Genomic DNA, 16145 nt, shown 5'->3' with positions numbered 1-16145 from the left:
AGGCTACATTAGCCAAGAGAAGCTGATGCAAGAAAGAACAAAGGGGATCAATAATTATGCCATGTTTACAAGCCAATAAAGTAAGTCAGAATTCATTTCATTTGTTTATTCACAATATCAGTACAGTGAAATCTTAGGGTGGTGCAATTATATTTGTTGGCTGAGATGTTTGGCTATGGCACAAGGCCTGTTTTAATGGACCAGACAAATTTCTTCTACATATTTGGGCCTGCAAACCAAAACAATGTGCCTTCCACAGCCCACTTTGGCTTGAGGCCTGTTGCAGTTCATGAACTGGACCATGCAATGGCCATATTTGCAGTCTAGCACAATTTAGTGTTTAAAAAAAAAGATGATTTTGGCCAGTGATGCAGCTACATTTTTAGGTGATTTCAGTTAGGGGCAGTTCCTGAATGTGCATGGGAGCTGGTTCTGTGATGAATGAGGGGCTGGTTCTTAGCAGGCCTGGCTGTGATCCAGGGAAGGGACTATGAAGATTGTAAACAAGGTTTGGTTTTTGCTGCTGCTGAGCTGACAGTAGCTGTACATGTACATAACGCACACACATACATCAAGTAGCTGGTCGTGAACATGGGAAACAGCAGTGATTGCAGCATCATTTATACTAACTCCTTCAGTCTACTTCTGTTTGACACGAACTGTGACGAAGTAAACTGAGTTGAGTTTTGTTAGGCTTTGGTATTGGCCAACTGCAGCACATTTCCAGATTCACCCATGATTAATATTGCTGCCAGATTAATTTCTGTAGGCATATCAACAGAAAGATCCTTCTGTCTCTTGGGACTCCCTTTTTTTGGTATAACTAGAGATGAACCCAAGAGGCAGAATTCGGATCCAGATAATGAAAAGCCTCCAAGTTCTGGGATGCCCTCTCCAGCTGGAACTGCATTTTTTAATTAAATGGAACTGTGTGTCTTTGTTGGAGTTCTCTCGTAACTCAGGTTCATGAGAAGGAAGCAAGAAGGCACCACCCTGAAAAAGAGTAGGTGAGGATAACTCTGGACCCTTGATTTAAGGGTGAGGAATGACATTCTAGTGGTATAAATTGCTTTGATGTAAACAGAGTTATCAATAGAATATGGAAGTCATTGGACCACTGCTATCTGGGAAGGAGTACATGCATGAGAAACATACTACATTAAGAATATCCTTCCACTTAACTAAAGCTTTATTTAAGAAATGCACAGTGGGGTTAACATCTCAGCCAGCAACATGGAAAGTAACAGAGCTGTGAACATCTATAACTGAGAACAATGGAAGCTTAATGTTCCTGTAGTCACACACCTGTACTGTAGTCTATTCCATTCCCACTAGCTTGCCCCACACTCAAGAAAAAAGTGTGTCAGAAATTTTATAGAAATGTTTTATTTTCCAGAAAATAAATATGTCACAAATTTACTATACACAATCTCACGCCTGTTATTTAATAAAATCAATGCATATCTCATGCAAATGCAATGCTACAGAGGAGGTACATTATCTCCTCTACCCAGCCCCTAAACCAGATATAGAACTTCTCTGTAGTATCAAACTTGAGCTAATTTCATGTCTATCTACATTTTGTAATGCATTCATCACGGTAATATCCAGTATAATAACCACCATTTTTTGTAGAACCACTAAAACTAAGCCTGTCGCTCCCTGCCTCTCCAAACAAGATACAGACCCGGAGAGAACATTCTACAACAGTGTAGAAATTTTGTTGTGGGACGGCACTTGGTGTCATAAAAAAAAAACAGAACATGGGGAAAAGTAGCAGTCCTACAGAAACAGTATGTGAAAGTGTATGCTTGTCCCACTTCCTTTCATTAAGTCTCACTGTTTCCAAATGAATGACTCACAGGGCTGAATGACTTATCAAGAGATAAATGCAGTGGTGTTAACACATGTTATCATGTAATGTAAAGATTATTGCTTCCAATAGCATCAACTGCACTGCTTTCACAAGATCACGTGTATCAAATCAGCAGCGTTCATAAATCCCAATTCATTGCTGTACGGACCAGGAAAAGAATTGGGGGCAAGCATGCAGAAATCCTGGAAACAGCCATTGTAGAACTGGCATTAGGGTTATTTGCTAGCCCCGTCCCAGTCCCTGGTGTAGGGGGCATGACCAGAGTGCACTGAACTATGCTATTCTCTGCTTTCCAGCATCCAGAGGCTGAGGAGGTTGCTCGAATTTACACTGGGGACCAGGCAGGGCATTGAACAGTCGTAGAATACAGGGCATGCAAAGGTCACCTTCCACACATCCCCACCCCCCGCACTCTCCTCTTGCCCCACGCGCAGAAATGAGTAACTGGGAATATGGCCCATGATGTTTGGTTTTGTTCACTTTATGCTAGAAAGCTTTGTATTACCCAGGGGTGAAAGTAACTTAAAGGACTTACTGGTATGCCGGAGTCCTGAGTGGGGGTGTGGCCTCAACGGGAAGAGGCGGGGCCTTTCAAGATTTAAAGGCCCTGGGGCTCCGGCTGTGGCTGAGAACCCCAGGGCCTTTAAATCACCCCGGAGCAACCAGCTGCAGAGGCGGCTGGGCGCCCCAGGGCTCAGGGGCGAATTAAAGGGCCTGGGGCTCTGGCCGCCGTGGAGCTCCGGGCCCTTTAAATCACTGCGGGAGCCCTGCCGCCGCTACCCCGGGGTGGCAGGGGTCGGGTGGGGATTTAAAGGGCCTGGTGCTCCTGCCACTGCGGGGTAGTGGCGGCAGGGCTCCGGCAGTGTTTTAAAGGGCCAGAGGCTCCGACCGCTGCGGGGAGCCCCGGGCCCTTTAAAGCGCCACCGGAGCTCCAGCAGCGGGCCTCGGGCGGCGCTTTAAAGGGCCCGGGCCTCCCTGCAGGAGAAGCCGGTCTGGTCCGGCATGGTGTACCGGCTCTTGCCGGTATGCCGTACTGGACCGTACCGGCTTACTTTCACCTCTGGTATTACCCGAGAGCAGCAGCAGCAAATGGACACCAGGTCTCAGACAATCTAAGGGTCACATATTCCCATTTGCAGTCAAAAAATGCAGAAAGTCTTAAGGTCAGGACTAACATACTTCAAAATTAAGCTGTGTAATTGAACATGTGTATTATGCCCTTCAGTCTGCAATTACAGCTAGAAATAACTACTGAGGAAGTCAGAAATCTGCAGCTACTGTAGGGAAGACGCTACGGACTGCACTGTTACACACAGTGCATGGCAGCACGTGTGGCAAAGGGCAAACAGCATAAAAAAACCTCCTTGAGCCCCTAGCAAGCTGAGATAAAGGCCACAAACCTCCTGTGGGTAGCGTATGTACTGAAGGAGTTTCTCTTCCCTGATTCCTCCCACACTGTACTTCTTCAGACTGCACCGCCTGTGGGAGAGTTTGCCGAGCTTTTGTTCTAATACATTGGTACAGAAGCATAGTGAATAGGTTTTAGCTTGCGCACAGCATTTTGAGGCAGGTTTTGAAACAAATTGCTGTACTTTTTGGTAGGCCAGCCAATGGAACAGGTGTCCTTACATTATGAGGAACATTTAAGGAAACTCTGTTTATTTACCCTTAAAATAAATTAAAAGTTTTCAAAATTGTGACCGTATGCTTCCAAAAGGGCCCCAAATATGGAGTTATCATAGCTTCATTAGAGAATCTTGATGGGGCTCTGTAGAAAACTTTATGGAATGTCCACAGAGAATTGGACAGGAGTTCTCTAGGTTATTTTGTAGTAACAAATGGGAGAAATGGCTCATTTCTCTGCATAATTTCTACAGGTGAATATTAGAGAGCCCTTACAGATTTTCTGTCTATACATTCTATGAGGGGTCAACCCAAGTCTAAATGGGTCCCATAAAACCTATCTGTAGAACCACCAGCTTCCAAAAGATACAGCAGAAGTGAAAAATAGTCACTAGGAAAAAGAAGACATTTTAAAAAAATCTAGAAAACTGATCGTAGAGTACTCTCCTTCCATTTCCTAGGGGGTTTTTTCCACTGCAATTTATCTAAAATGGTGTGTGAACACCAGCATAATGCTCTTTGAGATTCTTCTTTCCTCTGCCGATAGGAGAAATCCATGGAGCCAGCACTATTCTGTTTGAGCGAGGGAAAATGGTGCACTGATGGCATGAGGTTCCTTAAAGTGACATTCCAACTCGCTTCTAGTCTGTGGAAGGGCCTCCTACAAACAGAATAAATTTGATGAAGTCTGAGATAATGAAGACAAGCTAGCTGTGTCAGAATTGCCAGTCATGAAGCCACTAATGATCCTGAAATACCTGCTGCTAATGTCACACCCCCACGGCCCTGTCCCTCTCGCAGCCTGCAAAGAAATCTTCCACTCTACACTCACACCTTTGACCCTCCCCAAAATGCTTTGCGATGCTTGCAACAGTGTTAGCAACATGCAGTGCAGATCTGCCTTTCCAGGGGACCCCCCTGAGGGGGGGGGGCGTGGTGGTGTGACACTAAGCCGGAGAGGAAGACAAAGTGTTTCCTACAGACCGAACCTCCCATCTATGGGTGATTCCCTAAAATCTCTTCTCTTCCACATTTTGAAAGATAGTGAAGTAAGTAGTAAGTTTCTGGTGAACTTCAGCAACCCATACAACTCCCTGGCTGGGAAGGATGGTCTTCTGAGTAGATTAAGTTTATTTCATGGCCTAACTTTACTATAGCCCCTATTAATGTTTGAAATGAGCTTCCAGAAGCAGAATAAGGATTAGGAGAAGCATCTCTCATAATCTGCTTTCCCGATACTGGTCAGACAACTCAACTGTTTGGGGCTGAGCTATGGAGGTCTCAGCCATGGAGGTCTCAAGCCCTGATATCTCAGCGACAGGTATCTTTCCTTCTGGTTGGTCCTTAGAGCCTTGTTTTCCTTCACTGCTGGCGTTCAGGGCTTCTTCCTTCTTGATATTAGCCTCCAGAGGGAAGCAGACTTTCACACAGTTCCTTGCCAAATCTTGTACCTCCATGCTAAGGGTTTTCACTTTCTCCTCATACTCTGCCAACGCCTGCTTCTGGAGCTGCAAATAGCGGGGGAAAAGAGAGGCATGTGTCCTGGTGTCACTCTCGGAACACAGGAGAAGCAATGTAAAGTGCATTCCAAACTGGGCTTTTATAGAATTCTTAATTTGAAAAGTGAATTTAGTGCTGGTGAGAGGGCTGGGATTTTAGCAGTGGAGGCTGAAATTCTTTAGCCACAGAACACATACATTAAGGCAGTGACCGTGTAAACTTCTCATCAGAGCCCCACCATGTCTCAATCCTGTTTTGGGAGGCTCATCTTACGAGGGGAGAGGGCAATTTATTGTCCATAGCTGAGGCAATCTTGGCCTCTCTGGTGAGGACTGTAATAAGGGTGCCAGTTATAATTGTATTTTTTATATTTGTACCATAGTCTGCTGAAAATTGAACTGTGATCGCTAACTCACTTCACATAGGCCATCAAGAAGCATTCCGGATAGTAATAATTTTTGGTCTCTAACAACTTGCATAGGTTGGCATTGATGCAGTGACCTAGAGATGAGCTCCATGTTCTCCAAATCATACCATTTCTGTGTAACTTGTATGGGATGTGTCTGAAGTGGGGACTAATCATATGTGATATGTGTACATGGAACTGAGACTATACAGGGTGGTGTTATCAGAAGGGAGTTCATAAAGAGGACTGGCTCTCACATTAAGTCCTGGATTTACTGTACCGAGTGACCATATTAAATCCTGGATTCTTCTTTGCCTTTACCTGGCTTTCTTTCTCCTTGATCTTTTCTAAACAATCTGCCTGCTTCTCTTCCAGTTTCTCTTGGTACTTGATCATCTTTTCTGTCATCTTCAAGGAATAAAAAAACAAATTTAAGTTTTAAAAGAGACATTTCTCAGCGGAGCTGTATAAACATTGCAGAGAAAGTTCAGTATGGCCAAAGCTGTATGTAACATGCTTATAAAGTGCGTGTCACATCCCCCTCTAGCTCTTCTATTTCTGCCAGCTAATGAAGTTACTCCGTTAGTCTCAAGGTGCTGTGTTCAAAAGCTGGTGATGACCTATAGTGATGGGGAGATCATTGCATGAACACACAATATATACCATGGCTGGATCTGCTCATCACAACTGATGCTCCTCCACGTACTGTAGAAAGTGTGCTCAGTAGGGCCCCATGTTTGCAAAGATTTTCACACATGCTTAACTTTAAACACATGAATAATCCCAGCAATATTGGGACATAAAGTCATGTCTCTGAATAGCCATGCTAGAAAATTCTTTTCCTGCAGCATCCTGCTAGGTGGATTTGCAGAACCCTGGAGAAATCTCTTTTGTGATGCACTGTCTCCAGCTGGCAGGACCTACAATCCTTAGCAAGATTGTAGCTGTCGTCACACTATCACAGAAAGCATAGTCACTAAAGATTTGGATCTGCATATATCTTGAGGATCCAGTGCAGTAGGACTATATACCTAAGAGAGCTCAATGTTTGCACAAACCAGTGACACACACACAGTACGTACACAAGACAACACCACCTTGGAGAGAACAAAGATGCTGCAGAAGGTTTCCACAGAGACACTTACCAGTTTGATCATCTGCACCACTTCCTGAATGTGTGAATTATTAATTTCTCTCTTTAATCTTTAAAAACACAACAACAGCAGGTATTAGTAAAAATAAATCCTATCTATCTGTTATCTTTATCCAAGGCACCAGTTAGTCAATGTCTGTAAAATTACCATAAATTCTCATGTTTAAGATAGGGCTGCTCGTGTCCATATAGAAAGACCGAATTGCATTTATAACCAGGAAGGATATTACATTGTATATAAATGTGCTAGTGAAAGTACCAATTTGAGGCATGGGCAAATAAAAAGCATAGAAAATTATTGTAACATATACAGTATAAAGGAAGGTGGCATATAACATTATATGTTCCAAGTGAACAAGCATCCAAAGTACTTTACTAAGGTTACGAGTCTCAAAAGTTGTATTTGTATCTTAACTGAGGTGAATAATAGATGCTCATAAATAGGTTCTAAAGAGAGGCTTTACGGAGGAGCTTCTTTTTAGTCTAGTCTGAGATCCATTTCTACCAAGGTGCAGCGTAGGTAAGGAGTGTTAGGAAAAGGCTGCATTCCCAGCCTTCATCTGAAAAACTGAAATGGCTGGAAGATATTGAGGCTTCTTTGCTACCTTAATGAGTAAGAGACTAAGATAAATAAGAGAGCAGAGCCTCTAGGATAGTGGAAAACACCAAAATGAAGGTACCAACCATACCAACTTGTGGTAAGTCCCATAGGGAGATGCTTCTCCATGCAAGCACACTGCTCTAGTCAAGGCTTTCCAGCCTTAAGAACTACAGCAGAACACTTTCATCCATTTGTAATGACCTCAGGGGGTTTTCATATGGACTCTTTGGGTTCGATTCTGAGAGATGTTGAGCACTCACAGCTCCTACTAACTTCAAAGGGAATTGCAGGTGGTCAGCTCCTTTCAGGATCAAACCATTTAAGGTTGTACTATGTGGAGCTGATCTTCCCCTATAACACTACGTGTATGGAAGGCGCTGCAGAGCAGTGCAAGAGCTGAGTGCAGACTGCAGCAGTGCCCTTACTACTGTGTCTAGAAATTTGGCCTCTCACAGCATGTGTCCCTGTTTACCAGAAGGTGATGGCAACAGGGAGAGGGATGGAAATCCAGCCCACATGAAGACAGACCAAAGCTGGAGCAATACCATCCTGTAAGGGGAGTTGAAATTAGGCTGATAAGGGAGCAAGGTATATGGGTTTGCCTTCCATGTCCAATGTAGTGGCGGTTACTAACTGCCTAGTGGTGATAAAGACCATAGTGCAATGGAGTTCCCTGCCTGGAATCGTTCTCTGTTCTGTGCAGACCAAGCCCTAGGATGTCCATCCAGTACCTCTCCTGAGCAGTCTTGTCAATGGTACTCTTGGTCATGACTTGGATTCGGTCCAGTCTCTTTGCCTCCAGCTTCTTCTTTATCTCTTTAGTATCACTGCAGAGATGAAGATGTCATGAATGACGGGACCAACAACCATCAGACACTCTCTATATATGAACAACTGGTTTCTAAAAACACATACCTTGGAGAGCTTTTCATACAAGAAAGGCAAACCTGGTAGCAAGGGAAAATTTCAGAAGAGATCTAAAATAAGACCCTTTGTTTACTGGATTTAAAATGTTCCTTACCTGAGGTGAGTGATCTCAGGGGGCTAGGACAAAATACACAAGGACATTATACCTGGGTTACATCATGCAAATCCATTCTGAATACTCTTAACACTTTGCTACACTTGTCTCCGCTAGAATATTGATAAGAGACACAGGAAGTACTCATAACCCTAAGGCCTGGTCTACACTACGGGATTAATTCGGATTTAGCAGTGTTAATCCGAATTAACCCTTCACCCGTCCACACTACAGAGCCAGTTAATTCGAATTAAAGGGCCCTTTAAATCGATTTCTGTACTCCACCTCGACGAACGGAGTAGAGCCTAAATCGATTTTGTTAATTCGAATTAGGGTTAGTGTGGACGCACACCACCGAATTACTGTGTTTAAGTTAATGGGGTAGTGTGGCCGCACACCACCGAATTAATGTGGTTTAAAACCGAATTAAGGTGCTTAGTGTGGCCGCGCACAATCGAATTTATACAACCTGTTTCCCAAATTCGAATTATCTAAATTCGGATTAATCCTGTAGTGTAGACATACCCTAAGTAAAGAGAAGCAGAAAGGCTTTGTATGATGATATGGGAAAGTTAAAAGAGGATATTTGAGCCAAACCAGTATTGTGAAAAAATAGAAATCCAGCCCATATGAAGTTAATAGAAAGGAGCGTAACCTATAGCAGATAACATGTGAAATGGAAATTAGGAAGGCTCAGGGAATTGAAGAGCAAATAGCAAAGACAAAAACAAATAACAGGAAATTCTTTAAGTATATCAGAAATAGGAAACATGCAAGTGAATCGCTAGGTCTTGCAGGCCCACTAGGGAATAAATTGCTAAAAAGCAAAAATTCTCCAGGTCAGGATGGTATTCAGCCAAGAAGGACAAAGGACCTTTAGAATGAATGAAATGGCTGAGCTGGTCACAAAAAGATGCAATTTCCCATTAAACTCAGCTACTATATCAGAGGTTTTGAGGATAACAAATATGCTCATCTTTTAAAAAAGCACGGGGGTGATGTTGGGAATTAGAGGCCAGTGAACATTACTTTAGTTCTAGGAAAATTAGTTGGAAAGTTTAATTAAAAGCAGAAATATAAAACATCTAGATGTACATGGCTACTGCATAGGAAAACTGTTCTCTAATTTACTAGAATTCTTTTAGTATGTCAACAAAATAATGGATAAAGGAGAACTGGTTGATATTATTTGCACTTTCAAAAAGCTTTAACAAAATCACTCAAAAAGACTACTAAAGAAACTATGTAGTTATAGGGGAGGCGACTGAATCAGAAACTAGCTAAGAGACAAAAAAGAACAAGACTAAACAGTTAATGTTCAACATGGCAAAAGATTAAGAATTGGGTGCCCCAATGTTCTTTACTAGAACTAGTGTTGTTTAATATATTTATTAATGATCTGGAAAATATGCTGAATAGTTAGTTGGCAACATTTGCATGTGACACAAAATTATGTATTAGTCAAGACTAAAAAAGACTAAAGAACTTCAGAGAGCAGATACAGTTTAGTGTTGAAAAATGTGAGATAATGCACCGTGGAAGTAATCATTTGAATTACTCGTACACATTGTTGCATTCTAATTTAACCATAACCACTCAGGAAAAAGACCTGGATTTCTTTCTGTGAAACTTAAAGACAGTAAATTTAAACCTGATAAATAAAAACACTTTTTAAACAACATGTAATTATTAACCTATGGAATTCATTTTTAGAAGATACTATCCAAGCCAAGAACTTAGTAGGAGTCAGACATTTATATTGACAATGCAAATATCGTCAATTACACTAAACAGGATAAAATATAAAGTCTATAAATCTTCATGTTTCAGGACATAAGCCTGCCTGGGGTAGGAAGAAATTTCCCTTCTGAGCATCTTACTCCATAAATTCATAGATCCAAAGGCCAGAAGGGACCATTGTGATCATCTAGTCAGATGTCATGTATAACACAGGCCAGAGGCCTTCCCAAAATAATTCATTTTGAAGTATAGCTGATCTGTTAAACCATCCAATCTTGATTTAAAAATTGCCAATAATGGAGAATCCACCACAACCCTTGGTAAATTGTTCTAATGATTAATTACCCTCACAGTTAAAAATTATAAATGTCCATTGAAGCATTTCCTGCATCTTCCTCTCATGCATTTGGCACTGGACACTGGTGGCGAAAGAACACTGGACTAGGAGGTCACTGGTCTGATCCGGTACAGCAATGTACATATGTCTAGATCCACAAACTACAATCATCTTACAGACAATTTTACCTGCTGTACAATACTCCAAGCTGCTATCCATATAAAACAGAGTGTTGGCCAGCTAGAGCAGCTCTAACTTCATTGCTACTATGCTCTGAGGCGCAACATAGAGTGCCATTCTGGAAGTCAGGAGACCGGAGTTGTCCTCCCATCTCTGCCACTGACTCATAGCATGACCTTGGGTAAGTCACACAGTTTGTCTATTTGTATGATAGTGATGCTTACCCAGCTCAGTACAGCACTTTGTGATTACCAACGAAGTGCTATACTATTATTACTTTGTTATTCAAATGATCATAATTTACCTTTCTGACGATTCCTTCAGTGCCTTCAGCTCAGCTGCCTGCTTCTCCCTTGCTACTTCTATTAGTCTGGCAATTTGCTGTTCAAGGGATCAAAAAAACCAAACAAGAGTACACAGTCAGGAGCTAACTGATTCAGGTTTCTCTCTCCTGCCATTGACTTCACCCTTCATTTACTTACAGCAGTCAATTAATCAACATGGTTTTGGAAATGTGACACTGTGTCTGCAAATTGTGATTTGTGTATGTGGGCCAAGCTGTGTTGGTGGATTGCATCAGGGCACCTTTGGTGGAGCTATCCCTGTGGGTCACAGCACATATTTGTAGGGTATACCATGTGTGTATGTTCCTACCCTTTAGTTTGTGTGGGCAGATACAAGTGCCTCTGTTACACTGGGGCTCTGGGTTGCACTGTACTGGTGGGCAGTCATCGAGCTGAGGGTGACTCCTTGGCTATCACTAGATTTGGGCAGTGACCTATCTTCAGGTATAGTCTCTCTGGCTGTCATTTTCCCTGTGAGTGGTGATGCGTCTGAGGGCACTGTGTCTACCAATGGCATTCTGTGGGATATGTTGTGTCTGATGGCACTACGTATATAGACCTGATCTTAGCTCCACTGAAGTCAGATGGAGAAAATACACTGATTCCAACAGGAACAAGATCAGGCCCCGTGAGTAGCACTCGGCCTGTGGGGCATGCTGTGTGTGGGCATTGCATTTATAGGCATTGCTTTGATTATAGCTGGTATGAAATCTGCTGGAGCGGCTTTATTCCAACATGTCATCTGCAAGGATACAGCAATGTGGTGACTAGGGCTGTGTCAGTGGGCATTCCTGTTGCTGGCTGCATCTGCAATGCTCTAATGGTAGCAGTCAGTGAAGGTGTAACCTGGCTGGTGACACTCTCTGTGGGTCACCCCCAGTCTGTGAGTGCACAGGTGGAGTACACATGCAGTCCATACCTCTGTGGCATGCTGCTCTTTCTTTTTCCGAATCCCATCATACTGCTCTTCCCACACTTGCATTAGGTCCATTTCCAGCTTCTCCTTCAGCTCCAAGACTCGGCTGTCAGCATTCTCTGCCATCTCTGCTGGATTCCCTCCTGCACTGACCTCCTCTACAATCAAACACCTGTTAACAGGAGGAACACAGGAGGAATGCTTACTGCAGCACAGAAGATAATCCATTCTAGTTGTTGCACCATATCAAAGAGTCCTCCCGTACACCTCTCAGAAAGGAATGTGCAACTCTGTGCACACCTATGGAACTATGTGGCAGGCAACCCCCTCCATGCCTCTTTTTTGGAGGGTAGGCATGAAGACAGGGGAAGTGTGTGGCTCATGTGTGTTTCTCTGAGGGAAGCACTTAGCACGTCTTGTGCGTGCAGTCAGCAAGGCCTCCTGAGTGCCGTACAGCACATCTGGGGACTTCTTATGCTGTATTTTACCTTTTCTTTTTCTGGGTTTTCCGAGGGCATGCGATCTTCTTCCTGCCACACTGGGTGACCAACTCTGAGAACAGGGCTGAATATCTCTGCAGCAGCTCTTCCCTGCGCTTGCTTCCCTTTCGCTCCAGCTCCTTCAGCTCCTTCTCCTGTTTCTTCAGCAGCTTCATAAAAAGCTTCATCTTCTGCAGTTCCTCAAGGCTGGCTGTTTGGAGCTCTAAAATACAATATAAAAAGCGTCCTGGCTGACTGTCTAACCCACCTACCTACCTCTCTCTCATGCAGACATTCTTTCCATACTCTAATTTCCTTTTGTTTCAGGCTATTTTTCAACACTGCCTCCAGCACCTCCTCCCTTTCATCGGGGTAACTGCAAGGTCAGTAAGCAACAGGTTGATTCATGGTCTGGGTACATGCCCGTAGAGCTGCCAGTTTTCTGTATTTTGTCCTGATGGTCAACCTAATTGTGTTGGGACACATCAGGATGTCATGAGGCACAAGACAAATTCACAAAATTAAGTGTCCCACAAGCTAGGACAAATTTTAGTTGGAAAATATAGGGATGGGGTCGCAAAGTTATTTTAGGGGGGTCCCAGTATTGCCACCCTTACTTCTGTGCTGACTTCAAAGCTGGGCAGCTGGAGGGCAACGGCTGTTGTCCGGGCGCCCAGCTCTGAAGGCAGCGCCGCCGCCAGCAGCAGCGCAGAAGTAAGGGTGGCAATACAGTAACTCCCCCTTACAATAACCTTGTGACCCCCCACAACTCCTTTTTGGGTCAGGACCCCAACAATTACAACACCATAAAATTTCAGATTTAAATTGCTGCAATCATTAAATTTACTATTTTAAAAATCCTATGATCATGAAATTGACCAAAATGGACCATGAATTTGGTAGGGCCCTAATTATGATCAGTATAGTCTTACATTGTTTGGGGAATAATGGTCTCTAGTTCTAATGTATGACATCCCCTCCAAGGTGTGAGGAAAGAGTGTTGTTAGTGGCTTTTAGGGGAGATAAAGGGTTATGGGGAAAGGTACAAGGGAAATGTTACAGAGACTCCAAGTCTAAAGACTTTGGCAGCAAGTCATTAGAACTCTGGTATCTGTGGTTAAAAGGTTATTGGGGTGCTAAGGAAAGTAATGGTTTGTGCTTGGGAATCTGTAAGAACGTACCGAACTTTAGTTCTAGTGAACATTTGAAAGTGAGGAAATTCAGGGAGAAAGTGCAAACACAAATGTTTGAGTCAGAAAATTAGGCTTTATGAACTATCGCCTTCTAAAGTAATGACTCAGCTATATGCTGTATTAACAGCTATCCTTATACAATCATAACTCCATCCTAACAATGTTTTTTTAATTTATGAATATCCTTTATTTGTTGAGTAATTTATTCATAACTGTGATGTGTGGAAATTTGCAGCAGATGGATGGCAGTTATTTGGCATTTGATCCCAGTGGGGTAGTTTGACTGAGGGCAGGTGGATTCATCCTTGTGCCCTGTTGGTGGTATATTCTGGCATGTTAGATTTTTATTTTGATGTTAATATTGTGTATTGGTTTTATCACACAGCATTATGATGCAGACAAATAGGCAAATAATAAATGCATTAAATCAACAGATGAAGGGCTCAGTCCACAGGGGGGCTTAAGCTGCCCTGTAGTCCTCTTCGTGCTGCTTCTGCGAGTGTAAAGGGGCCTTAAAGCCAGCAGATCTGGCCACTGTAGAAGTCCTTTAACATAGGAGCGTCTCTGACTCGGGTACTGGCGATGCTGGCTCTCTGCTGCCTCCTACAGGAGACCCTGGTACAATGTGTGTGTTGAGGGCAAGCTGGGAGGCATTAGAACATGGCTGAAGTGCTGCTGTGCTTCAGCTATTCACAGCTGCTGCAATGTCCCCTTGGGGCCATAGGCAGCAGAGCACAAATTAGAGCAGTCCTGAAGCTACTCTAAAATATGCAGGATGACTAAATGTGCCCCAGTTGGCATAGGACAGGGGAGTCACAAAGGTGGCTTAAAGCTATCTTTAGAGCCCTTTAGAGTAATATTGGTGTAATTACCTGCAACTTCTTTTGCAACTTCTTTTTTAGTTTCTTCCTTCCCCAGGGCCATAGCTCCTAAAACCACAGAAGAGATTCTTGTTCACACCCTAACTCTGGGCTGAAAATGGAGCAGTGGAGAATGGGGAGCGGGGACTCTGCTCCATTCCCACTCTTGCTTACGCTGGTGTAAGGGATGCTGTGAGAGGGGAAGTATATATTCCTGCATCAAATACCCTTGCTGCCATTTTTGCTGTTTGGGAAGAAACATTACACACAGAAGCTGCAACAAGTCCCAGAAGGAACTCAGGGATCAGCTCAGCTGATCAATAGAGTGTCTAACATTCATCAGCACTCAACAGATACAATGGAACAGAACTTCAGTAAGGTCAATCTTGCCAGGTGTGGAGTGCCCTCAACGTGGCTTCAATGGGATTTGATGCACCCAGAACTTTGAAACAGGCAATCAGGACCTCACAAAATTAGGCTTTGTAAAATAACATACAGGTAAGGAACACTGAGGTGTTACTGACTAGAACCAAGTCATCCACTAAATCCATCAAGCTACATTTCCTGCCCCCAATGTTGGTGAGGATTTGGGTAGCCTTGACCTCCCCTCATACCATTAGCATAATCAGGAGTAATTCAGCTGAAGTCAGTGGGCTTCTTAGAACAATGTGAAAATAGAGTAAATGAGAGAATTAGTTTAGTGTTTATATATTTCTGAGAGAAAAGGATTCTACATCCTTGCATTGATTCAGTCATTGTGAGACTCATCATTTCAGATGACTGGGATTGGGACCTATACATCCATGGCACATGGCACAGGAATCCTGGTGCCATAGGCTTGAATGGATATAAAGGAATAGGTTTAATCTGGAAACCCTTCCCCAGGTCTGGATGTCTGACTGTAAGGAGGAAAGGGTATGAAGGCTGGTGCTCAACTTGTTAATCTACAGAAATTTCTTTAGCGCCTGCTGGTAATTTACAACATGAACTATCTCGCCCTCAGTTATGTGTTTCTCTTTTAACCATATCTCTGCTCCTTTCCAAAATGTTATCTTCTTGTGACTGTAGTGCTGGTGAAGGTGCTGCATTGTCAATGTTGGGAAGTGATCTCCCCTATTTATTCACAATACAGGAACAGTACAGCATAAGCAATGGCAATGTAATCTTCATCCATACTGCTGCACCTATTATGTCCCTACTCTGACCTGGAGCGACCACCTCTAGGGGTAAGAAGATAGTTCTGTTTCCATGCTCACTGGACCTTTGGTTTATCTATTGAGATTATCAACTGTGCTAATTGTGATGGTGATTTTTATAATGTTGTACACTTGGAAATGGAGTGAAATCACCCACTCGTTTCACACACACACCTAAAGAGTGACTGGATGGTAACAACTTTTGTTCAGTATTGAATGAGGCCAGAATTTAAGCAAGTGACCTAGAGGTGAAAGGCTCTGATTCCATTACCACTCTCTAGGGCTATCCAGCACCCCCTTCTTTCAACGTTTGAGCAATGTACATCTCCCTCCTCATTCTTTTAGTCCCACCTACATCTACAGCTTTACCTGCAGGTCCATTTGAAGAATGCAAACTAAAAGTCCTGGTGGAATTTGGTATCCCGTTGGTTTGAGCTGCTGTAAGCCTCTTCTGCATGTCAGGCCCCTAAAACAAAGATCAGACGTGAATCAATGCTATAGCAAAACAGACCCAGGAAATAGATGTGGTGACTGATAGAGCAATCAATATAAGTATAAATCCTAGCAAAGCCGGTGAGGGAAACAGTACAATGCTTTCCCATTTGAGACAATGGAATCTCCCAGGAGCTTAACATCATAGTCTGCTTAGTTTTGCAATCTGTGGGCATGACTTTCCTGACACCAGGCAGGATCCCCTTTGGTGGTTTATGTTGTCTATAC

At 43.1% G+C, this 16145-nt stretch overlaps 1 protein-coding gene across 1 annotated transcript in view; it reads right to left on the bottom strand.

The window, feature by feature from the left end:
- Positions 1 to 4067: 4067 nt before the first annotated feature.
- Positions 4068 to 16145, bottom strand: part of PLCB2 (phospholipase C beta 2) — a 38957-nt gene continuing 26879 nt past the window's right edge. Inside the window, exons 21-30 of the mRNA XM_029911415.1 lie at positions 15795 to 15891; positions 14242 to 14298; positions 12186 to 12399; positions 11701 to 11869; positions 10742 to 10818; positions 7891 to 7986; positions 6551 to 6608; positions 5727 to 5813; positions 4756 to 5007; positions 4068 to 4160 (exon numbers count right to left, since the gene is read on the bottom strand). Of these exons, the coding sequence (XP_029767275.1) occupies positions 4068 to 4160; positions 4756 to 5007; positions 5727 to 5813; positions 6551 to 6608; positions 7891 to 7986; positions 10742 to 10818; positions 11701 to 11869; positions 12186 to 12399; positions 14242 to 14298; positions 15795 to 15891 (1200 nt within the window). The remainder of the gene's footprint in view (positions 4161 to 4755; positions 5008 to 5726; positions 5814 to 6550; positions 6609 to 7890; positions 7987 to 10741; positions 10819 to 11700; positions 11870 to 12185; positions 12400 to 14241; positions 14299 to 15794; positions 15892 to 16145) is intronic.

The sequence above is a fragment of the Terrapene carolina genome, unplaced genomic scaffold (assembly GCF_002925995.2).
Source record: "Terrapene carolina triunguis isolate 2854851 unplaced genomic scaffold, T_m_triunguis-2.0 Scaffold96, whole genome shotgun sequence".
NCBI classification, from domain to species: domain Eukaryota; kingdom Metazoa; phylum Chordata; order Testudines; family Emydidae; genus Terrapene; species Terrapene triunguis.
This window is presented reverse-complemented; position numbering and strand designations above follow the sequence as displayed.